The sequence below is a fragment of the Lagopus muta genome, chromosome 1 (genome assembly GCF_023343835.1).
Source record: "Lagopus muta isolate bLagMut1 chromosome 1, bLagMut1 primary, whole genome shotgun sequence".
NCBI lineage: Eukaryota > Metazoa > Chordata > Aves > Galliformes > Phasianidae > Lagopus > Lagopus muta.
In genome coordinates this window covers 181,526,553-181,552,636 of record NC_064433.1, presented here as the reverse complement: position 1 = coordinate 181,552,636, position 26,084 = coordinate 181,526,553, and the positions used below count along the sequence as shown (strand labels likewise).

The 26,084-nt window shown below is 37.3% G+C and overlaps 1 protein-coding gene across 1 annotated transcript in view; it reads left to right on the top strand.

Annotated features, from left to right (window-relative positions):
- The window catches only part of ARHGAP42 (Rho GTPase activating protein 42), a 157,258-nt gene that overhangs the window by 93,272 nt on the left and 37,902 nt on the right, over positions 1-26,084 (top strand). The window contains exons 5-9 of the mRNA XM_048934363.1: positions 5,825-5,926; positions 10,244-10,354; positions 18,035-18,139; positions 21,013-21,142; positions 25,354-25,454. Of these exons, the coding sequence (XP_048790320.1) occupies positions 5,825-5,926; positions 10,244-10,354; positions 18,035-18,139; positions 21,013-21,142; positions 25,354-25,454 (549 nt within the window). The remainder of the gene's footprint in view (positions 1-5,824; positions 5,927-10,243; positions 10,355-18,034; positions 18,140-21,012; positions 21,143-25,353; positions 25,455-26,084) is intronic.

The following is a 26,084-nucleotide window of genomic DNA, read 5'->3' as shown; positions in this document are numbered from 1 at the left end:
AAATGCAGTTTGTGTTCTTAGATAATTACTATTTTATTTAAAAAAGAAAAACACCATACAACCTTCATCGTCCATGAACTTTCTAAGGAAGACCTAAGACAATAGAAAATAAAGATAATATGATTTTCTTCTCATACATTTAAGACTTGAACCTCACATCCCCATGAAATCCATACGATCCAAACTTCTATCAAACTTGTGAAGATTTGTTTTACTTCAGTTTGCATTCCATCATTCTTCTTTTTTTTGCCTTGTTTACAATTAAGAGATGATCCCCAGAATCCCCAACTCCAACCAAATGCCAGTAGCTTCGTAGTAAGACACTGAATTTTTCTTTGCAAGGCAATGAAAAAACAGATTTGAAGTCTATTAGTCTATTAGATAGTCTGCTTGCTATCCAAGCAGCAAACCATCCCCAGTGTTCCATATTATTGACCTTTTTGTAGTTCTTGTCAAAAAGAAAAGTAACAAGGCTTTACTGAATTGAGCTGAACTCACTATGGCTTCAGTTTGTTTCACTGGCAAATCTATCAATTCTGTCTACTGATGACACTGCTGCACCGTTTCCTGCAGTTTCTGTATCATGACTTGAGATGCTGTGAGTAGCATGGACCAACTGGGGGTAGGAAAAGAAAAAAAATTGTTACATCTGTGTTTCATGTTTGCTTGTTTTCTAGTTAAGCAAGAGATTCTCACTGAGTTTTTTTCTCCAAATGGTTTCTTTGTGATGTTTTCTCCTTTCTTTTTTTTTTTTTTATCCTTTAAAATCACCTTTTACAAAATACATTTATTTAATGGTTACACAAAGACACTGCTATTGAAAATGAGCCAGAACAAAATGCGCAGGGTTTCTTTGCAGTTTAAATGTTAGCATTCTAAAGCTAAGTATGAACACTGGGACAAAGACAGTAAAAATACTTTATCTGGGAACAAATGTAAGATTAACCAGGATATGCTAGCACAAAAACTATTGCAACTAGAATAAATTGAAAGAAAAGGCAAGGATGGCAACAGCTTTATGAAAAATAGGGACGAATAGTTTCTATAACAATGTTAGTGGTAAATACAAAAGTTTTGACACAATACTGGACACAGAGTAATGGCAAACTTAGTCTGTTAAAAAAAAAGAAATTTGACATTCCCACTGGAAAAGTGGAGTCAAAATATAGTATCTCTTTTCGCTTCACATACAAAAATGCAAGTTGTGGTTAAAATTTGTGGAAATAATGCCAGTGATTAGTTGTATGCCTAGACTGCTTACAGCATGGGATCCAAATCTTTCTGAATACAAGAAGCAAACAGGACTCAATTGAATCACCTTATTGACAATTTACGTCTGATCTTTTCACATCTATAGATTTTTGTAAAGTAAGAGTGATTGAAGAATGTCTCTTGAGTTAGACTTCTAACTGGAAAATTTACAGTTGAGCAAAATTTATTTCATGAAAGATAATTTTCACCTTTTGGAGATTGTTTGATCATTTTCCAAATGAAGATATACTGGAAATCTAAGGAGAAAGTAAAAACAAGAAGTAAATCTGAATCCAGCAGTGTACAACTTGGCTCTGTCAAGGGAATATTGGATGTTAGTGAAACTTCCTCACGTGTTAGAAGCTGAACTTCCAGTTCAGTGAATGGTTAAGGGCTTTCCTAATAGCGTTTGGAAATTTGAGGCACTTAGAGCTATACATATATAGCCAAGACAGACATATACAATGCTTAGAGTCTGCAGAACTTGAAACAGTTTTTAATTTGTCTTTTTTGGGTATTTTTATTATTTTTAATAGCACCCTCTGAATTATCTAGAATTATCTGAATTGTCTAAGTCTATTTTATAATATATATTTTAGCTAACATCTTCTCCAAAAAGATCGCTACATTTTCAGGTCAGAGATGTACTACAAGGATTACTAGCAGGAGGGGTGCACAAGGAAGAAAGGTGCTGAGGTCACCAGCAGCATTTCCACAATGGCCACATACATTGTGTTTTGTGTTATGGGTGGTGCTGGCCTTTGCAAAAACAAGATAGCTTGAGCTTGCTTCTCCTGCCACTCTTTGCTCCTTGAAGTTTGATCCAAGATGGGATCTGCATACAGGGGCAGTCCTCTATCTCCCTAAACTTCAAGGCAGTAGCTTCACATGGAAACTCACTTCATAAACCTCCTGGATTGCAGAAAAGCAGGACTGCTAGTCTCACAAGCATAGACAGGAGGGACCAGGACTCCAGTGACTCATTTGGGCAGCTGCTCTGTATAATGGAGTGTTTTGAGAGTTGAAAAATGAGAGGCTGGAGCTGGAAGGAGATAAACTTCTGACTTCACTTGGGATGCGCCTGTGTGCTTGTGAGTCACTGACTGTGTGAGGAGAGAGTTCTCTTGGAATGAGCTGAAGTTTTCTTCTCTTCCAGAAAATGAATCACCTGCTTCTGAGTCTGTTGTGTTTGCTTTTTTTTTTAATATTTATGAAATAGTTTTCAGAGACTTTGGTTCATTCAAATGTGTTTTTTTATTGGTATATAGGAGTCATAAGGGATCTCACTTGGTGTCGTCAGCAAACTTGCTGAGGGTGCATTTGACCCCACTGTCGATGTACATAATGGAGATACTAAAGAGTGTCGGTCCCAGCAGTGATCCCTGTGGGACACTACTGTCATTAATCTTCATGCAGACACTGAGCCATTGACTGTCACTCTCCAAACTCAAACCAGTTCTCCCGCATCAACCTCCCTGTCTTCTGTGTACCTTAGTATAACTTCAGGGAGGATCTGCTCCATGATCTTTCCTGGCACAGAGGTGAGACTGACAGGCCAGTAGTTATCAAGGTTCATCCTTTTTTCCCTTCTTAAAAATGAGTGTGATGTTGCCTTTTTTCCAGTCAGCCTTCAATCCTGATGTCACCAATGAGTTCATTTGCATTGGTGAGCAACAGGCCAATATTCAGCCCCCGTGGTGGGGCCACCTATTACTTGACTCAGAAAGTTATCCTCAGTGCATTCCAGGAGCCTCTGGACTGCCTGCAGCTTGCCATGCTACTTTTCCAGCAGATGTCTGGTGGTTTTAGGCTCCCAGCAGGACGAGCACTTGCAATCAAGATTGCTCCTGTAGTTGGAGGTAGAAGGCTTCCAACAACAGACTCCACTTAATCAGATGGCCTGTAGTAGACAGTGATCACAAGGCTGCCTTTGCTGCCTCGGTCTCTGACTCTACCAATAGGCTTTTCACTTGCTCATGATTATTCCTTAGGGATAGCTTTTCGCATTCTATTCGTTTCCTGCTGTAGATAGCAATATTCCCTCCCTTCCATCCCTTCCTGTCCCTCAGCTTGTAGCCATTGCTAGCCATGCTCCAATCATGAAAATCATTCCACTAGGTTTCAGTGATGACAACTGTATTGTGGGTTTCTAGTTGCACAGTAGCTCCGCTAACTTTCCCCCAAGAACCCTTCTTCCTTTTTGAGAAAGGCAAACCCCATCCGATGCCACAAACCCAGGCTAAAGAACAAAGTTCTGGAATGGCAACAGCCACAAAGCCAGGTATTTAAAAATAAGATCCTTTGATTTGTTTGCATGTCCTTATCTAATACAAGAGGCAGAGAAGATAAGATGATCTGTGTTTCTGTGATTCAGTTCCTTCAGCCATCATTCCAAAGCCCTGAAGTATTTTTTGATAGGCCTTGATCCATATGTTGCATCTCTCCCTATATAGAAAAGCAGTAAGGGATTGTGGTCTGTTGGCCATACCAGGCTAGGTAGTTTCCTCATCCAAGCCCCAGGAAGACAGCAGACTTCTCTAAGGAGAGGATCTGTAGGGTCTGTTCTCTGTAGGGAAGTATCACCTACAACCAATACCCATCTTTTCTTTTTCAGTGATGGGGGAAGGCTTTTCATGGTTTGATTTCATTAGTTAGTTACTGTTTCACTTCAGATGGCACCTTTTCACCTGTGCCACTTGGATTTAGAGAATAGAATCACTAATTTTTAGTTCAGCACCCAAACACCGTTGTCTCAGAAGATAGCAGGCAACTCATTGCAGCTGTTCTTCAAAAGATGCATATCTGTGTTCTGTGATCAACTGAGCATGGTGTCTGTTGGTGACCGAAGAAGCTTTGAGGTTACTTTTGCTTAATTATAAGAGCCTGAGACTTGAATATTCCCCCCAAAACTCACTGTGGAACTGGTTTGCAATTTTGGTCCCGTAAAAGTTGATTTCATGGCTAACTGGTCTTTTGATAAGACTCACCTTGTGTCTTCTCTCTTTCTTTTCAGAACATTTTTGGGAATGATTTTGGAGAATAATTTATGTGCTTTCCTTTCCCTTCTGAGGCAAAATGCAGGATATTTTTTTCCTTTGCATAGCTGCAATGAAATACAGAATGGTGTGGAGAATTTTATTGTATTTCTTTTTATTTAATATTTTGCTGGGTCAAGTTCTGTCTTCTCCCTATGATTTCTTTATAAGATATTTGAACATAGTTCTATGGTGAAGTAAGAACACTGAATTGTGCGTATTTTTCACACTAAATATGGGTGGTTTCTTTTTTCAGAATATAAAGTTTTGGATTTTTTTTTTATAGTTACCACTGTGAACTTCAGTTACTGGAACTAATCAGTAACGAGCTGCTGTTACAGCTAGTCAAGAAGTTTTCATTGACGGCATTAAGTTTTTTTCTTCTATCTCTTATTTCTCTGGCTGACCTGACTTTCACATGAAATGTTGAAGAAAAACAGGTCCAACCTAAAATGCAAAGTAGTTGTTTGTTTAGTTCATAGCAACTTCTAAGGACAAAGGGGTCAGGTAAAGAATCACTGCAGCTCTGATTATGACCTGATGTTACTGCTATGTCCAGTAATTCATTTTTCACCATTAATAGCTTTTGCACATGTGTGAGTGGGACTGGTCATGTTGACCTTTGTTTTTTCAAGATGTTCAACTTATAAAACACTAGTTCTTACCTAAGATTGTAGAAATTGCTGGCAGAGGGTTGCTTTCAATTAAAGGATATACATTTTTAATGATTCAAAATTATATTCTTATTATTAGTGATCATACATTTGCTTTAATTCCTCTGTTTCCTGAAATTTGGTACTTTAAAAAAAAAAAAAAAAGAGAGAAAGGTGTATTTTTCTTAAACTTCCCTGAACATCAGATGTAAAATTTTCGAAGTACATAATGTAAATGAGATTAGAGAAGACAACGTATTTCTTAGTTCACTTGCAGCAGTAGCTCTCTTTTGTATCATCATGCGTTAGATTCGTGGTGAAAATATGAGGATTGTCTGCACATGGTGAAAAGCTTAAGAGGACTAGGAAAGAAAGATGGGATAACTGTTTTAAATGGGACAAGCTTAAATATTCAGACACATCAAAAAATTATTGGAAACAGACTTTTGGACCAATTTTCTTTTGCAACCGCATATGTGCTTTTCCATCATCCACATATTTTAAGAATGTGAGTGGAAAATAAGTATGTATTAGTCTTAAATGCAGATGAAAGGCTTCTATCATCAGATAAGTTATACTCACCTACCTCTTCCACAAAGACAATATGAGACAGGTGGGTATATTGATTAAGCTTGGAAAAGAGCTGCTTAGCAAAATACCCCTATATATATTCATTATGGGAAACTGCACCAGTCTGTTGTGCAGGTTTATCATTTATTACAAAAGTCCTGCTTAATTCAGCATTTACTAATTGGATCAGTCCACTCTCAATTCAGAACTGATCAAAATGGTTTTATAATCAAGCATATTTTCACATCTATTCTTTTAATTAAGTTAGCTGTTATGCTTAATCAAATGATTTACTTGACAATGCTTGTTTTTCAGGATGGGAAGAAAAAGTTTGACAAGGAAAGTGAGAAATATTACTCCATCCTAGAGAAGCACTTAAATTTATCAGCAAAGAAGAAGGAATCTCATTTGCAAGATGTAAGTTCTTAGAATTATAGACTGGGTCCTTGATGATCATCTATTATCTGGTTTCCATTACCTCGTTTCCAGTCTGCATGGAGATCATGATAACAGACACGCTGTATTTTATTTATATGAAATGTGCTGTTTTCTTGTAGTTATTCTTCTCAGTGTGAATATAAATTCCTGAGTGAGATTAATATGGTTTTCATAACAGTTAAATATTTTAATAAGGAAATATTCTACATGTCCAACTCTCTGTACCTTAAATTGCAAAACTAATGTTTATTGGTTGCAACAACATATATGATTTGTATTAGTACAATAAAACTGTGACTTTTATATTATAAAGTATATGTGGAGTACTTGAAATTTGAAAAATGAATTGCTCTATTTGCTATTTGGTTTATTACTCAATGCAATTATGTTTCTGTTTCACATAAATTTTAAACTGAAATGATTGTAATGATGCTTTTTATGCTTCTTTTTATTTTTTTTTCACCTTATTCTGAGATTGCTGCATGTCTTGAAATGGTATCCACAACTTCAGCTTTAAAGAGTCTGTATGCCTAATTCTTACCTTTGAAAAGGAAGAAAGAAAGAAAGAAAGAAAGAGAGAGAGAAAGAAAAAAAGGGAGAGAGAAAGAGAGAGACAGAAAGAAGTGAAGACTAGTAGGAGGATTCCAGGATTTTTCTGTATCGTGGCAGAAATAAGTATGATTTGTCTTTGAGTCAAATTGCACTAAAAATGCCAATTTGATCTCTCTTCTTTCTTTTCCTCGAGAATAATGTTATTTTGATGGGATTACCAATATCGTGGTGACTCTTCATCCTGAGGATACTTTTGCTGATGGAGTTTTCACAGAATGTGTGACTGTCATACACTCACAAAATATAGGGTTTTTTTCATGTTTACCAGTTACTCTGTAATTTGAATTAAATGAAGTGTAGTGATTATAAATTTCTAATAATGTTTATAATCCTGAATTACCATAGCTGTGTATGTAATCATCAGCTTATATTGGACACTCTCTGTATGGGATTGGTTAATTGTTCCATTCATATATCAAAGAATTGCATATATATCTTTTACTTTTCCTAAGTATTCTGTGTATTGATAAATAAAAGGTTGTTAGAGTATAAACAGCACCAGAGAAAAATACAGTTGGTTACCAAAATGTAGAGAAGTGAACTTAAGCACTGCTTTAAATAAATAAAATATTTTGCTCTTGAGACATTAGAATGATTGCATTCTAAAAACAGAAACTAAAGTGAAAAGTAGCAACTCTGAATCTAATAAACTATGGTAGAATAACAATGGATTTGGCTCAAGTATGTAAACTAATGGAAAAACCAGGGTAAATTTTTCCACTGAGTTCCTAAGTGACATCTCGGGATTTAAAATTTCGTACAGAGGCTGTTGGCTTTTGCTTTTCTGGATACCCCGCTCGTAAAGCTCATAGGACATAGCTTGTCATTTCTGTCTCCGTTTTTATGAAGATGTGCGTTGAATCAGCAACACAGGGCTCCCAGATGCAGAAGACACCATAGGAAATCAGTAGAATCACCAGGGTTGGAAAAGGCCAATATCATCATCTAGTACAAATATCAACCCATCCCTATCATGTCCACCAGTCACGTCCCTCTGTGTCACATCTCCACATTTGTTGAAAAACCTCCAGGGATGGTGACTCCAGCACTTCCTTGGATAGACTATGCCAATGCCTCACCACTCCTTCACAGTAAAATTTTTTCCTGATACACAACCTGAATTCTCCCGTGGCACAAATTAATGCAGTTACCTCTTGCTCTGTCTCTAGTTAACTGGGAGAAGAGGCCAATCCCCACCTCTTTAGAACCTCCTTTCAGATAGTTGTAGGATCTCCTTGTTGACCAAAGATATGTTTTGACTGTACCCATATAGTAAATAAAACACCAAGCACCAGTTCCTGGCCCAAAAGCCGATGTCTGTTGACTCACAGACTGAGTATTATCACACAAAAAATACTTCTTTTTAGCCCACTGCTCATTTTAATTGCTGACTTCTTGATACCTCATCACGTTATGTGGGTTGGTGGGTGGAGGGATAGGAAAGGCATAGTTCTGCTGGTTTAGGCTATTTTACATCTCTCAATCAGGTGCTGGTGAGAGCACCATAATTAAGCACCTGAAGTTCGATGGTTTGAACATAGTCTTTAGAGAGTGGTTTGCATGTGTTCATGTAATTGAAATGTGCTGGATATTTTGAAAGCCTAGAGGACTGTTGACACAGTTCATGTGGATGATTTGTATTTTTTTTCCCTTAGCATCAAAAAGCGGCTTCAAAATACTGTATTTTCACTGCTGTCACACAGAGCAGAGCTCAGCGTTGCCCCTCTGCTCCCTATGAGGAGCTGCAGCTGCCATCAGGCCTCCCCTCAGCCTGCTCTGCTCTGGACTGAGGATACCAAGGGACCTCAGCCTCCCCTCATATGTCTTCCCCTCTGGATGCTTCACTATTTTTGTAGCCTGCATTATGATTTAGGACATGTACAGTCATGGTGTCTATGGCCTTAATGTAAGAACCCATTCATATTTGAGATATCCTTGAGTTATCATACGTACTGGTGCAGTCTGCTAAAATGCTGTTCAGAATAGAGATTGACTTAATTGGGTCTTTAAATACTATTGCGTTGAATAGCTCATTGCTGAAACCAAATGATATTTCTTTAAAATTAAATGTGAAAGCTGACATCTGTCTCAAGTGCTTCTCGAGTGCACTTGTATGAGTCAGGATCATGCCCCAAACTTGTAGCAACTGGTTCTGTTGATATCTATAGTGTTACTTTCGTAATTTAATTTTTTTGTGAATTAAAGCTATTAACACAGAGTACGAAAGAAAACAGTAGCTGAAAGCGCTATACAAATGGCATGTGACAGCTACTTTTGTGGTACAGCTCTCAATTCTTACAACGTTGAGTGTTTGATTAATGTTTCATAATATTAGTATTTTTACTCCATTTCCTGATTTGCTTTTTATAGACATGGAAAGGTAATGCTGGTACTGAATGACTTGAAAGATATTGTTGAAGCCCATGCTTTGAAATAGTGCTCATGGTACTGGGGAAGTAGATTCAAATTGTTAAGAAGCCTGCATCCAAATCATGATAGTAGCATTTCCTTAACAAAAGAAACTGTTACTTATGTGTGATGCTATTGATGACCAAGTTCTGCAATCGTTCTCTTACAAGAACTAAAAATTTCTTTTTTGATAGATTTACTGTTTTAATGTATGCTATCAAGGGAAGACAACACACAGCTTTTCCACTTTTCCCATACTTGTTATTTTTCATGCCAGAAATGAACTAGAGAATTTACAGAAATAAATGGAATTACATCAAAAATGGCTAAACTGCTTTTATACATGTGCTTGAAATTTGATTAAAATCTGCTTTTGACCCAATATCAAAACCTGAGAAACACAGCCTACAAGGGATTTGCTTGAGAAAATGATTTTTTAATGTAAAAGGGAATCTACGTCTCTTCTTCAAGAATTATCCACATATTTCACTACTTTTCTGCTGTTTTTATTTCTCATGCCTTGTTTCAGTTGAGGATAAAAGCCTGTTGTTCTTTATCTTTTGGTAAGAGTTAATTCTTCAGCAGTTTAGGTAGATGTCTTTACTTTGGATGTAGGTCTTCATGTTGAGTGGCATTATTTAGGCATGTCTGGCAAATTTTCCCTTGTAGCTCTTTCACTTGAAAATTAAAATATGAAAAAAAATTGATATATGAGAGTATGGATTTAAATATGTTTGTATTCCCAGAGCAAGAGACATGTGCTATGAAGTAATCTTCCAAGATTTAATTGTTAAATACTCTCTATTTAAGAAAATAAAATCTTAGGAAACTATTTGTAGCTGAGAATTAGATAAAAGTTTGGTTCATGTCATACTCAGGCATTTCAATAGAAATATTAATATTTTGTCCCTTCTAGATTACTATCCTGTTTTCTGTTTTGAAATTCTCTGTATGCCAGGGACAGAGACATCTACTTCTGCCTTTCTTTCTTTCCTTTCAACATCTCCTCAAAGGTAGAATCTAGAAGCGCAAAGGAAAGAGGAAAACAAAAAAACAGCATGGAAATGACATGAGATAAAGCTGAATAATATTTATTCTTTAACTTGCATTTATCTATTTTAAGTGGTTATTTTATTTTTCAGGGAAATTGAAAACCCTCAGGGAAAATTGAAAATTGTAAAGTAATCTTATGAAAGATCTGTTTAGTAACAAGAAAATGAGGTTTTAAAGCAATCATGAGAGAGTAAACATATTGTATTTCATTTTGTCTTTTAGGCAGATACGCAGATTGACAGAGAGCATCAAAACTTTTATGAAGCATCATTGGAATATGTTTTTAAAATTCAAGAAGTACAAGAGAAAAAGAAATTTGAATTTGTTGAACCTGTAAGTTTATGTTTTATTCTTTCTGAATTTAGAATGCACCTATTTAAAGATGAAATTTTAATATGAAGTAAATATTTCTCTCTCTTTTTAAAATTGTGATTACAGTGCATTTGCATACAGGCAGGAATTGAAATACTGGCTTCAGTATTTTCCATGGTTATTAAAGGTTTATGTAAGAGTAAATACTGTGAAGTGAAATGCCAGATGGCTTGGAGCGTGCATAATGTTTTAATGGGACAACGTGATGTTTTATCTGTGCATCATATACTGGGTATTTCCCAATATCACGGTTTCATATCTGAAATTTCTGAGGTAGATTTGGGATTTAAATATTCCCTATTGGCAGCACATACATATGTTCTTCTAATTTATACATGAAATAATATGAAAAATTAGTTCTTCTGTAGGACAGGTGCACATATTTCCTGTTGATGGAGTCACTTACCTTCAGTCTACTGTGCATAAAAAGGAAACAGGCTTTGACACGCCAAAAAAAGGAAGACGAAATTGTACTCTATGGTCCTTATATAGATCTGGGATTTTACATCTGAGATTTCCTATTGGGCCACATCACAGGCTTGAGATACCTGCTGGGGCAGTCAGGACCAGAAGCTGTTCAGTGTGTTGTGCTAGCATATCTCTGTAGCATATTAGTAGTAATCACACTGTTCATGTCTTGTGGGACTAACTGCTTGCCTCAGTTAGCACCTGTAGCCATTGACAGACGTCTTCCAATGTCATCTGTCCCTTCCTGTTATGCATACTGAGCATAGCAGAGCATCTTTTGTGAAGGAGGAATGTGACAAGCATAACTTTTTCTTCCAGCTTCCTTCTAACTAACCAAAGATGCACTTTTGACTGAAACAGGTTGAATTGTATCTCTAACATTCGGTGTCATCGAGAAGAGCTCCTCAGATGCCTTCTTTCTATGAGTTGAGAATGTACTGTATATTGAATGTTCGGCATTGATGCAAGCTAATGAAACTGACTTCAGCTTGCAGTACTGACAGAAATCCTCTCTTCATGGCATGCAGCTGCCAAGTCTTTGAGATTCAAACTTTGCTTGGATTCCTAAATAAGAACATTTTTCTACCTGTCACAAATTAATCCAGGCTGTTTCTCTCTGTCTCCTTCTGTAAAACTCTCACATCCTGGAAAATCCAAGCAATCCTAACCTATTTCTGACCCTAGTATAGAGACTTTACGCTCCTTTAAAATAGTAGAATCTTCCTGTGTTGAGAAGAAACTGTACGTCAGAAAATACTGTTGTGCAATTTCATGTAGTTAAAATAGGGCATATTTCACCCTGTGTGCTAGACAGGAAAAATAAATTTAATTATGTACATTATAGCTTGAAATATTGAGCTTTATCCTTTTGACCAGGAGTTGTCTGCATGCTTTGTCAGCCACCGCATCAGCAGTTCTGAATCATCAAAATGAAGAAATTACTTATTGGTACACAAGTGCTGATACTGAGCAGACTAACGGGGGAGGTTGGTAGTAGATTCCGTGTTGTGGAGCCAGGTATTTTTCTCACCGGATGTACACATCCAGTAAAGATAATTTACTTGGAGTGGATCGGTTGGTCTCCTGTGTCAGATCATTGGCTGCTCAGTGCAATGGGCTATTTGTTGCATAAAGTCCATTGCTAGATGTTCCATATGAAGGTTTGGGAAATACTGTGCTAACTGGGTACTGATAGCCTTTTCAGGAAAATGTCTTCTGGCTGCAGGTGTGTTTTTTTTATAATCAAACTGAATATAAATAGTGGTTAAGTTGTAATATCAGTAAAAATTTTGAACCTTCCGAATTCTTTTTTTTTTCTTTTATTTCTAGTCTGTTTCATACAACATCTTGGAATAAAAGCATTTACTGAAATCCATAAGGCAAAGTATGTCAAGTGAAAAATAATGGGACAAAAGGAAAAAAAAAAAGCTTCAAAATAGGCTTTTTAAAATGCCTGGTTTATGTAAGTGGTGTGTGACGTATGGGCGTTTGCTCCTAAATGAAAGTAAATAAGCATAAAGCCTAACATTTTAAAATCAGGTACAAAAAATTACTACATTACTCATCTTCCTTTGTGCGCTCTAAAGATGTTCAAATGCTGCGGAAAGCCTAGTTTGTGTACTTCCTCATGAGTTCTGCTGTTTGTGGAACATTCTGTTGCAAGGCAAAGGATCTGGGAATATTAGCTGACAGTCATCTGAACATGAGCCAAAAGTGTGTCCAGGTGCCCAAGAAGACTGATGGCAGCCTGGTTTGTGTCAGAAGCAGTGCATTCAGCAGGAGCAGGGAGGTGATTGTCCTTCTGCACTCAGCTCTGATGAGACTGCACCTCAGTTTTGGGCCCTGCACTACAAGAAAGACATCAAAGCTCTAAAGCATATTCACAGAAGGGCAGTGAAGCTCTGGGGGGTCTGGAACACAGGTCTTTTGGGAAGCTGCTGAAAAAACTGGGATTGTTTTGTATGGAGAACAGGAAGATCAGGGGAGACCTTATCTCTCTCTATGACTACCTGAAGGGAGGTTTTGGCAATACGGGCCTTGAAGGTCTTTTGCAACCTTGGCAATTCTATGATTATACAATTTTAAGTGTTAGTTAGGTCTAATTTTCAGCTCAGTGTCATGTCTCAAGGTAATTCTCAGTCTGATTTGTTGAGTCCTGGAAGGGGATTTTGACGAAATAAAAGCAACACTGTGAGTGAAAAAGATGAAATTGTGATGCTGTGTGGAAGTGGGTTAAGTTCATGACATGAAATACAACTTGAAATTATCTGCTGGTGATCCTTCCAACTTCTTCAATTTGTATATACCAAAAGATAAAAATACTGTGGGAAGCAGAGTAGGAGAAGCAGTGTGGCAAAAGCTGACAGATGGGTTAACCTAGAACAGTAGAAGTGGTAAGAGTGCAGAACTTTTCTTCCTGGAGTGCAGTGGGGAGGGACTGTGAGACACAAGGCGTTAATGTTTCACTGATTTTTACATGGGTAAGTAGTTATAGGACAAGAAGAAATGGTTTAAAACTAAATGAGAGGAAATTATTTACTTGGAGAGAGGCAAGGTTCCAGCACAGGCTGCCTGTAGAAGCAATGTATGTCCCATGTCTGGAGGTATTCAAGGCCAGGTTGGATAGGGCCTTGGGCAGCCTCATCCCCATGACAGGGGATTGGAACTTGACGATCTTTAAGGTCCCTTCCAACTCAAGCCAATCTGTGATTTTATGAAGAGATAGCTACCTCTTTGTAATTCTCCTAAGTTTTGGACTTTTTGAGTAAAAATAATAAGCTTTTCATACAGATCATGAATTAGATTTTTTTCTATCTCAAAACTAAATTAGTGTTAAAGTTTACCTTGCAGCAAGTTAAAAAATAAAAAAGTGATAGTAGTCTCTGCTCATAGCTTTGCTTATGTGGGCCCAGAGCAGCTTGCCAGAAATAGTGCAGCTTCATGAGGATGCTGCACTCATTAAGAGTGAACCTCCTGCCCAGAGCTCTGCTCTGTCTTGTGATATCAACAAGACCTCACTGTTCTGGAGGAATCAGGGCACAGAATTCATAAGCAGCAAGTAATCTGAAATGAGGGGTGGTCCATTAGCTGTCACAAAATCACAAAAGAGTGTGTTTGAAGGAAAAGAACAACTTTGTATAATTGCAGGCGGTTCCACGAGACTTCAGTTTTAGTCTGAAGTGACTGGATGTTAAACTTAATTTCCCCTTTCTTAGATTTTCTACGTTATTAACTGCATTCATCTTAATCTGATAGAGAAGCACCTAATGAAGCTATCTATTTATAAATAAAATGAAACTCAGGAGACAGGGACTTCTGGCTGATGTGCTGCAGGCCAGAGGTTAAATTCTTCTCCTATCCGAAACCTAAGCACAGTCTCCTTCCTGTGAGAATGAAATGACCAGGCAGTCTTGAGGTCAGCGGCTCTACATAAAAATAAATAAAGTCTCAAGAAGTAGCTGGATTTTGTTTCAGGTTCTGTGTTGAAATCCTGGAAGCCTTTGAATAGTGAGTAGCATTGTGTAACTGAGCTCAGGCCTCACTTTTTGTTTGCGTGACTGATTAGCTACTCAGAACGAGGTAACTGTAAGGTATGTGTTACCTTTCAAACTGATGATGTGAACGTTCTGCGTGATGGTTGGTGTGACAAGTCACCTCTTAACATGTGAAGACTGCCTTGAAATACATTGGTGGAAAAAATGGAAAGAGCTGATTTTTTCCATCATTTAAAATAAATACCTTTAAAATTATAAGTGTGGACTTAACAGCGGTGTCTCTTGTAACATCAGCAGCAAGAAAACCCCACTGTGACCATAAGCCTGGGGCAGAAGTGCTTGGCTTTTAGATCTCCTCTGTGCAGTGCTATGCTGATGCCTGGTCTGATGGAAGTGGTTAGGATAATGCCTCAAAGCACAGGCCTGCTGGGTGCTTTTTGTTCCCCCTATCCACATACATCTGTAGAAACATGTGCCATTCTCAGTATCAGTTATTTCAACAGAACTAGAACAAACTGGAATAGGACTTGCATATGACAAGCACGTTTTTACTTTTATTATTCCTTCTTTTTTTTTCTTTTTTTTTTTTTTTCTGTGCAATCAAAGATTATTTGACCAGGAGATTCTCAAGTCCAGGTGCTCTGCAAGACACAACTGCCAGAATACCTGAACAAGACTTAAAATGTATTCAAATTTTCCCCTTTTTTTTTTTTCCCTGTTTTCATTTTGCTTTTTTTTTTCTTTCCAATAAATTCAGCCTTGCTGCCATCTAGTGTTAAATCTATTTGTCCCCAGTATTTCTTCATGCACTCGTTGAAGCTGTTTGTATAATGGAAGCTGGTTTTCTTTCAGTATTGAAGCTGAAATTTAGTTTATAGCTGTGTTCTTCAGGAATACCCTTTGAATTGATCTTTACAATTCATACGTAACCTGACATACTGCATCTTTCTACCACTGCATCTTCTGATGAAATTTTGTTGTGCTTTAATGTTCTGCTCTGGCTACAGTTTTGCTGGGTGGTTACAGTATTCCTGCAATTCTTCTTAAGCCAAAAAGGCAGGGTTGATCAGTAGACTCCTGCTTACACGTAAGTTAATCCTCTTTATTTAAACAAGGTAGAGCATGCACAGGAGTAGTTAGCGATTGTAGGAGCTCTATTTGGGGATGGAGGTGAGTAACTGGATCTGGACTGTAGGCAGGGCTTTAGTTATAATTTGCTTATTTCTTTTAGATTTTATTCATAAGAAAAGGAAAATTGTTTTTTTTTTTAAGAGTTGCAATTATGTTTTAAACCTTAAAATTATGGAAATTTATACTGTTTACATAATTGGAGCTTTTTAGGATAAATAGTCATTTGGATCTTCTTTGGAACCCATTAAATAACCAATAGGAAGCTTTAAGACCAAGTCTTAGGCTGAGATAATGATTTTAAATGGGCAGGTGGAAATTACAAGCTAAGATAATTTACATAAGCTGTGAAATACTTTGTTAGATTGTCTTCCTTGTTTGGTAGTGGGATGTGGTTCAGGAATTCACATCCATTGTAGAGAACCCTTGGCTTTTATACTCAAGGATCTTCTCAGCTCCTTAGGCTGAGCTCACAGCTTTGTGACTGTCTTAATGCTTACCCATGGATAGCCGTGAGATTTCTGTCTGATGTCATGACTTCATTTGATCCTGCAAAACCAGTAAAAAATAAGGGAGAAGTCCCAGCCATGTGTTCACATTTTTATTTCTGGCAGCACCGATGCTCAATAAAGCTGAAGCTGATTTAACTAATGTGGCAGAACTCACTTTCTGAGTCAGAAATGTTCATTGAAGGGCTCAGTGATACCAGGGCACAAGGATGTGAGGTATGCATGATGAAGTCATCACGTTTCTTCCTCTGCCTAGAGAGCTATGTCCTTCACCTCTCATCTGTCAAACTGTGGTAGTTTCCAGAGGGTGGAAGCAGGGACTGGTAGCCTCAGAGGAATACAGAGACATTGTCTGAGCAACTAGGGATCAAGTTTGGAAAAGTAAAGCCCATACAAAACTGAATCTGGTGCCCAGTACCAGACCAAGAGACAGTGGGCACAAACTGGTACAAGAGGTTCCCTCTGAACACCAGAAAGGACTCTGTGCTGTGTTGGTGATGGGACACTGGCACAAGTTGCCCAGAAAGACTGTGGAGTCTCCTCCTTGGAGATCTCCCAAAGCTGCCTGGACATGGCCCTGACCACCCTGCTCTGGGTGTCCCTGCTGGAGCAGCAGTTGAGCAACATGGACCCAGAGGTGCCTTCCAACTTCATCCATTTCTTAACGTAACAAATTAGTTACACTTCTACAAATGAGATTGATTGTAAACTATAAATAAAATATAAACATGGTAAAATTTGTATTTTTTTACTCTCTTTCACTTACAGTCATCTATGATACCGGTAACACAAATGTAAGTGCAATAAATATAAATTATGGAATTTTTTGTTGGCTACTTCAATTATCCATGGAGAGAGAGAAATATTTATATTAGATTTTTCATCCCATCCTGGTGGAGAATTCTAAAGGAACAAATAATATACTTTTGGATAACTGTGGTATTTTTTACTGGTTTAGGAGGCAACCTGGACAGCTGGGTTGAAGAGAGTTTTGGTGGCTGTAATGTACTCAGATAAAGCTGTCACATTTGTATAAGCTTCTGTTATTGTACATCCACCTTCATAGCTCATTTTTGTTGTTTCCTTTACTTAGGAATATGTAAGCTGAATTTTATATACAAATTTTATATACTCCATAATTTAAAAGTTCGTAATAGTAATAGCTAGGACAACTTACTGAAACGTTTAAAATTTTTAATTTACATTTAAACATTTTAATTACATTTTAAGTTTTAAGTTAAAACTTAATAGATGGTAGAAATGTATTAACTAATGTAATAAGTCTTTGGAAAATACAGTTGTATTTTTTTTATAACTTAAACATTATTTTAGAACAAACTTCAAAAAAGAATATTCATGTGGATCATATAGGCTTCAGCTGGTCTGTTGGAGTCAGTCACAGACATAGCAGATAGAACTCACATCTTGGTCTGAGCTGGAAGAAATAGTCTGGAGTTCTTGTGTTGCATTAAGCTGACCAAAACTTATTTTCAGAAGTCTCATTTTGTAAAATAGGTCATGGCCCACGTAATTACTATGAAGAAAGTGAAAAAGAAAATTCTAAGATAAAAAAGCATTGATAGTATGAGGTTGGAAAGTGCACACCATCAGCTGAAATATTGGACAAAATGACTGGGACTGTGAATTAAATTATTATAAAAATGACAGTTTTATGAGGCAAAAGCCTTTTAACACCTCTTTTTTCTTAAGGTCTGACCGCAGATTTCTTGCTCGGCAAAGCAATACCATTGCAAGTAATGAAAGCTCAGAGTGTTCCAGGAGTTAAGAGGCAGGATGTTTTTGCTGAAGTCTTGCTGTGTTTTCCTGATGAAAACAAATGGAAAATCAGCTGTTCTTACTTTTTGCTTTCTAATACTTAGCTGAATAGATGAAATGTGTAGCAGCTAAGACCAATTTTTCACTATTGTAGTCAATGCCTATTTCTTATTTACAAGTTAGTATGCATTCCGTAATCTTCATGTTATTTAAAGTATTAAGAGTGCATGTTAAAATCAGTAATGCTTTTCACTTTTCCTTTCCAGCTTTTGGCCTTTCTTCAAGGATTATTTACATTTTACCATGAAGGATATGAACTGGCTCAGGAGTTTGCACCATACAAGCAGCAGCTTCAATTCAATTTGCAGAATGTAAGAATAACGTGTATTTTGCTTTGTAAACTAATATGGAGATACTAAAGTAGCCTTGTAGTACTTTATGGACGCTCTACATCCTAGAAGGTATCAGTGAGCTGAAATCAAATTAAAGTATAAATACATATAAATTATTTTTAAAGCTGCCAGAAAGAACTTTGGAAAGTGTAATATTCGTGTAGTTAATTTGTGATTTGCAAATCAGAGTTGTGGGAGTTAGAACCACAGGAGCAGAACAGCAGCCAAGTTTGATTAAGGGCACAGTAGTTCAGATATGCTTAAACATATGTTTTCTGAAATAAGTGGATCAAATTGCTCCAGCAGGTACGGAATGCTGCAGTTTATTTTTTTAAGATCACAAATTGCCAGTACCTGAAGGAGGCCTACAGGAAGGCTGGGGAGGGACTTTTTCTAAGGCTGTGTTTCCTCTGTAGCTCCTTCTCTTTTCTGTCCATTGTTCACATGCAGATACAGATTTCATTTGAATTGCTTCTTGGGAAAATCAGACAAAAGCTCCTGTTCGATCAAACTTTTCCTCTGCGATCAAAATGCAAGTGTTCTCTGTCTGTAGACCCTCCCAGACTGTTCTGTCAAGTTTTGCATTTGTTAATTGGGGTTTTTTGTTGAGACTTTTTTAGATGAAGGCACAAGGGGTCACTGTTGTTGCATAGCACATTTTCAGTGGAAGGATGAGAAATGGGTTCAGTCCAGAGGCTGACTGAAGTACCAGCAAGGCACGTGAATCCAGAGCACAGACCAAAAGTAGCTTTGTAAGTCTGTGTCTGTTAGTTTGCTCTATGCATGGATCAGTAGAAACAGAATTATTAAAGGATTTTCTAAATCTCTATTTTAATTAAGAAATAGGTAAATACATTCTTTATTAAACAGTACTTAAGCGCAGCTTGACTATATAGATAGACTGCAGAGGTAATGATGGATGCAATGTTTTGCAGAAGGATCAACATAAAATATTTTTAATTATATTTATGTGTCAGACAAACATATATATGTAGTGCTACAGAGAAGTTTGGAGTCTGGCTGTAGACCTAAGTCCTCGTCTGCTTTTATTCAGCTGAGCTATCTGTGGACCTGTCACCCAGAGCAACACCCAAACTGAGAATGAGATGAAGTATAGGGAAAGACGAGCTGAGGATAATCCTCAGGGACAATTGTGTTCAGGCTGTCTGTTGTAGTCGTTAGAGGTTCTCCTCTCTATTGCACTGGGCTTTAAGGTCTCACAGTCTTGCAGAGTTGCAAGACTTGCAGAGTTGTTGATCTGATGTTGTGCTTCTGTTCTTAAAACTTTCCTACAGGTTAAAGTATCAGCAGTAAATGCTGTAGGAGTAGCAGAGAAGTGACAGACCCTCATCTCTTAAAAGGTCCCTGTGTCCTAACACAGCCCGGTGTCACTTCTACTGTGTCAGCAGACCAATGGCTTACTTCAGATGTTAACTGGGCTTGGTTTTCTATAACTTCATACAAAGGCCTGGTTGCTTAAAAAAAATATTAAAACCTCAATAAACAAACAGGGATACACTCTTAGTATAGAAAAACCTCTCCGTTCAGTTGCACAGCATCTGACCTAAAACCTCTTGAAGGGCTCAAAATGACCTCTGTTAAATTTGATCTGAAGTTTGGTTCTTGACCCCAAAAATATCATTGGCAGGGTTCAAAGATGAATTTTAGCTTCCCTTCTGTTTAATAATTAATTAAATTATGTCTGTCTTCAGGTGAAAGATTTAACATGCCTTATTACACTGTAATGAAAATCCATGAATGCCAGCTAAATGGGAAAGTATTTAGCAAAGTATAAAGTCCAGACAATATTTTTCTGTCTAGCTGAGATTAGATTCCATAATATAATTTTTCAAAGTGGCCTTGAGAAAACATTACAATAATCTTTATTTTACTGCCTATAGGAACAAAGTGTTCAACATCTGGTATGTCGGTAGCAATCTGTCAAACCTCTGGCACTTCATAATAATTCTCATTTTTCCTACACTGTGTTAGCTGTGTGGAGGGAAAGCCTGATCCCACTGAATTCAGAAAAAAATACACAGGTACATGCATACAGGCATTGGCAAATATGAATTACCCACCTTTGTACTTAATTATTCTGCTGGCCAGCAGCTTGCTTGTATACACCATGACTTTTAGGGCAGGCACAGCATTTGTTCCCATGATTTTGGAACACTTCTGCTACTTGTGACCTGGTTGTTGCCTAACATAATTAAATCTCAATTGTGGTGTTTGTGGAGTCCAGTCAAAAAGCAATTGTAACCATGCTCTGACTACTTTGAGTGTCAGCATCCATGGTGTTACTGTGGGTATGGACACAGGACTCTGAACCATATTGCTTCCACGTGTGGAGAGACCACAGGTGTCTGGAGACTTTACCCTGGCATAAATCCAAACCATTGTATTCTGCGCTAGTTTTAGTGGTTCAGTGGGGTTTATTAGTTCAAGTTTGAGGTTATGGTATCAGTACCTTCTAGTTTAGCCGTTCAGCCCGGATCCTGTCTGCGTATTCTGGAGTACACACAGAAGAAGAATGCATGTCTGCAAAATACTGTTTAAGGATACCTGAAAATGTGAGGTGGCATTGTTTCTGTGGTTAGTGACCTGCAGATCTGTGTGCTTAAATTTAGTTCTCCTTTACTGTGTTATTCCCAGGCTTCTGGAGCAAGAAACTATAATTCTGGTATTCATTTCCCTTTTATGTCTACCGCAGATGCTTCTGTTGGTCTCTTTTTGATGCAGTCCTGCTCCTTGGCATTATGAGTTCTTCATTTAGTTATCATTTTTACACTTACATGAGGTAATGTGTGTTGATTTGTTTGTTTGCTTGTTTGTTTGTTTGGGGATCTTAGACCCGGAATAACTTTGAGAGCACAAGGCAGGAAGTGGAGAGACTCATGCAAAGAATGAAGTCAGCCAACCAAGATTACAGACCACCAAGTCAATGGACAATGGAAGGCTATCTGTATGTGCAGGAAAAAAGTGAGTAAAGGAGATGTACTTTTTCATTGGATTTGAAAGACACATCAAAAATTAGAAGGATGAGAAAATGGTTTAGCTAGCAGGATAAAACAAAAGCTCTATTTTTGAATGTCCAAAGACTTTTCTTATTATTGCTTCTCTAAAGCAAAAAAATTTCTAAAGAAAAATAAATGTTTGACTCTTCAAAATGCACTCAAGGTAGGTAAGGCCAGAGAGAACAATGAGTGAAAACACACGTAAGCTCCTTGTTTCTTGCTCCCTGCATCTTGTGAGTAGGATGCTGCTTGGGTAGGTCCCCTATGGTGGTCCCTTGCATCTCCCCTCAGTAGCAAACTCGTCAGTCTGTTTCCACTGTGCTCCGGATGTCTGCCTTTCTCCTTTCTGCAGAAGCTGCAAGCACTAAGGTCTCTGCCAAACACTCCTGTGTCTTGACCTTTTTCTGCCTGAACAAGCTCCACATTTCTTCCAGCAGGAACAGCCTCCACTTTTTTTAGCTGTGGGCTCTTCTGACTCAGCCGCCTTAATGAACATGCACATAATGGAATAAAAAGGTGGAAGATGAAAGAAGAGGAAGAAAAGTTATCTATTTATAGTCTGCCACAATTTTAAAATAGTTGCCAATTTGTACCTAATTATTATTTATGCAATGAGACGTAAGAATGAAACAAATTCCAAAAAGAATGATGGAATAGAACTGTCATCTCTATCTGAGAATATTTGGGAGAGCCTAGTGATACATCATGTGATGAATAAGAACAGAGCCAGGAAATATGTGAAAAGTCAAAAGAGAGAATTAAAGCTATGTGTGATCAGAAGTATCTGCTGTCACTGTTTTACACTTTGAACAGTATAGATTAAGCCAAATTAGCTGCATTTGGCAAGGATCATTGAAAACACTTAGTAAAATTGTGTGGGTTAGCCAGATTTATTTATTCTTTGTTATGGAATCCACCTGATGCTAGAAAGGTATATAGCAGTGTTTTGAGATGGCATATGTGCGCCATGCAAGTTTAGTGTTCATTCAAAAATGATTAAATACAACTTTATACCCGATTTTTCAATCTGAAAATAAGTAGAAGGCATCGTGATGCAGGATTCCCATGTTGGACTTGGCACCACTCAACATCAATTTTGAGAATATCTCCTTCTCCTTCACTGTTTCTCCTTTAGACAGTAAGTCAAGTGACTACACGGAGTTATAGTTGATTGATTTTCTAGATGACATCATGAAATCAATTTTTATTCCATTTTGTGAGCTAAAATAAAGAAACCTTAGTGCTTATAATAGTTAACCTCAGCCACTTTTCTCCTCAGTAGTATTGAAAGCTTGAAGAAGACCCTCTGTGTTTTAATTGTGTAATAATGGTAAAAGAAACCTGTATTAACTGGAAATTGCACTGAGCCCTAATGGGGGAGGGAGAATGGGAGTGAAGCATTGGGCACATGCTGTGCTTCATTAAATAGTGAGAGGCCAACTTGACATCCTCTTACTGAAAAGATGTTTGCTCATTAGTGTATTCTGGAGTAAGGGTAAAAGGATCTGTAATCTGTGTGTCAATGAGGAAGGTACTATTTGTGTATTCTCTTGTCATGCAGGTTTATTTTCCTACAACCAGCATCCCATAGGCAAGAGACAAATTAAGAATAAATGACTTAAATGTTTGCTATTCCTGAAAGGAAAAGTAAATCCTGTATTATTATTACTAGTGTTTGTAGTGGAAAATAGGTATTTAAAAAAAAAAAAAAAAAAAGAAAAGAAAAGAAAAGAAAGGCCTTTAAACTCTTTTATTTAGCTGTACAGTTATGAGTAAAAGAACTGAAATTAAATGTAGGTGTTGGCCAACAAACAGCAGATGACTTCTAAACTCATCTAAAACTTCTTCAAGATGACTCATCCTTCTGAAAGAATTAATGGTGCTATCTGGTGCTATCTAATTTGAATTAGATTTGTACATTTTATTTTGCTATGTGAAAAAAGGAACAGAACAGCTGACAGAATTCTGAGGTTGAATTAACAAGTACCACTGTGTTTCTTCCCTGCAAAGAGTTAGGGAGGATTTTCTCTGAGTTTTTATGATAGCCCCTGTAAAATTCCGCTGCTATATTTCTGTATTGCCAGGCATTTGATTTGTATGGCTAATGGAAACTGTCATATGTCCAGCACTTTTCTGGAAGGCTGCATTTAGAAGCCAAAGCCATTGCATCTATAGCAAAATTACTAGGCTTGTTTTTAACACCTTCCAGTTTGATTTATTTAAAAAAAAATGCACAAAACCTGTAAAATACTTTTTTTTTTTTTTTTTTTTTTTTTTTTTAACTCAGAACTTCTTCATTTTAAAAAGAATTAAAGGGTCCAGATGGACTGTACTTCAGAAAATTAATATCATATTTTTCGCAAGTGTTACTCCTGTTTAACGGGCTTGGAAATTCATAAGTGGATTGATGTGCTATTCTGATTTACATTACACAGTTAAAATGCTTTATCTGTCTAGCTTCTTAATTTCTTTTTATGCATTCATTTGTAATTACTTTGTAGAGGGAGGCCATGTTTGAATGCTGGTTTCTGCAGCATAATATTTTCCATAAGGAATTACTTCTTTGTGTCACTTCACACAGTTTGTTTCACCTCTCAGTACCCATAAGCTGTGTCACTGCTTGTAAAACAAATGGGACTGTACTCTGCTATTGCAAAACCTTGCAGAAAATATCCAATTCTCTTTGATATATTTCCCATCCCCCAAAATCAGAAAGTCATGTCCAAGTTATCTTCTGACTTTCGGTTGCCTACTGACCACCAGTGCTCCCAGTACTGTTTCATACCAGTGCACATACAGCCACTATGTGCTGGACCAAAGGAGCAGCAGTCACACTGCAAAAGCTTGGGTTTTCCTGTCTTCTGCAGGGCAGCACCCTTCTACATTTATGTGTAACATTTGGGGAGCTCGTCTTGCTCTCAGTGGTGCATTAAGCAGTGAAGTCGTTTTGTCGGTATTTTTTTAGAAAAACATGGGGAGCTCTGGCTATAGTAGGATGTGGAGAGAATTCTTGAAATGTGTCCTCACAGCAAAGAATTGTCATGCAGGCATTATGCAGGGCTGTATCTAATCTAGCTTAGCAGCCACTGTTTAAAATACCACTGAGCTTAAGTTCAAGAGTGTTTTCTGTTTATGTTCACTGAAGATTCATAGCCAGAGCAAAGCACTATGTACGCCAGGAAACATCTTCTACATCAGAAATCCTACATTTTGCAGTTGGATTAAGGAGAAATGTAGTGTGACATCTCCTGGATAAAGGATACATCCACTTATTTGGGGATCATTCTAGATTTAATGTATGGATTTCAAAGTTTAGTGTATTCTGAAGAACATTCTAGTATGATGCTGTTATTATGTATAATTGACAGTTTGTGAATAGTTTTGACCATTTATTATTTTCATTTTCAAAAGAATGGCTTTGTATTTCTCTTCAATGAGCATGACCAATTGTCTTATAGATCAGCCTTCTTTTCAGACTCAGTGCTGCTGTTATACTCACCTCTTCCCTGTCAGAAAATCATTCCAAGGGATAAAAGGCCAGTGTTTCTTGCTGAAGGTGCCACCTCTGCCATTCAGCATTTTATCCCTCATCTCTAAACCACTATTGTGTTCGAGTCCACTGTTCTTTTTCTTCTTGTCTATTTCTATGATGAAATAATCTGCTAGTGTTCAATTGCATAAGATAAAATCTATGTCTGAGTCATTGCCATTTTACTCTGTGTCCAAAAGATAACAGGTAGAGGAATAAAGTTGCTGTGATGTTACCTGAAGTATTTGTTACCTTTGTTGAGCACTCTGAAAGTAAAGAGAAATTTCATGGTTCTGTCTAAATGTATGAGTCTAGTACTAGATGTAAGGTCTTCTTCAAAGAAGGAGTTCAGTACTGTACAGTTGAATTTCCTAAGCAGAATAATCCTCAAGATCTGCATTTCCTATTTCTCTATGGTAATAGAATGCTCTATCCATCTAGTTGCTAAAGAAAATTAATCAGCTGGAACATCAAGTTGAAATGCATGGAAATAAGACCTGAACATGTTCAAATTAAAAAATGAGAAGTTTTTTATTTCGTATGCTGCATGTGGACTTTTATGTTTTATCTCTCTACTCTACCTAACTCTGTCTGAAATAGTGATTAAATGTCAAAATAACTTTTTCTTATACGTTGTTTTAATCCAGGACCACTTGGATTTACATGGATAAAACATTACTGCACTTACGATAAAGGAACAAAAACATTTACAATGAGTATAGCCGAAACTAAATCTGGTGGAAAAGTGGTGAGTTTGCACAACCTTCAGCACGTGCATGAACTCTATATTCCATACTTTACATTAAGCATTCAGCAGATGTTAAAATAAAAAAAAATGGTGAAAAGAGTATTAAACTGCTTTCAAACATGAAACAGTGTATATTTTAGATAGATACATAATGTATTTAAATAAAAATGTTCATTATATAACACATGAAATCCATATTAAATAACTCCTCTAATATGGTGGTTCCAAATGCATAGGAAAGCAATCACAGTCATAGAATGGACAACATTTAAAAGGAAGTTCTGAAGGTTGTTTAGTTCAATCTCCATGCTCAGTGCATGTCCAGAACCAGAACAAATTGCTCAGGACCCCCTCCAGTCAGGTTTTAAACATCTTCATTAACTGAGACCCCTACAAACCTCTGCAGGCAGCCTGTTCCAGTGTTCAAGCAGTCCCACTGTGAAAACGTTCTCCTTGCATCTAAATGGAATTTCATGTATTTCATTTTGGGGCCATTACCTTATGCTTACACATGGCACTGCTGAGAAGAATCTGTCTCCATCTTCTTTAGTTCTTCCCACAGCTATTTGTAAGCACTGGAGGACTTTGTATTTGAACAGTCATAGGTGTCTCCAGCCTGCCCTTATTTGA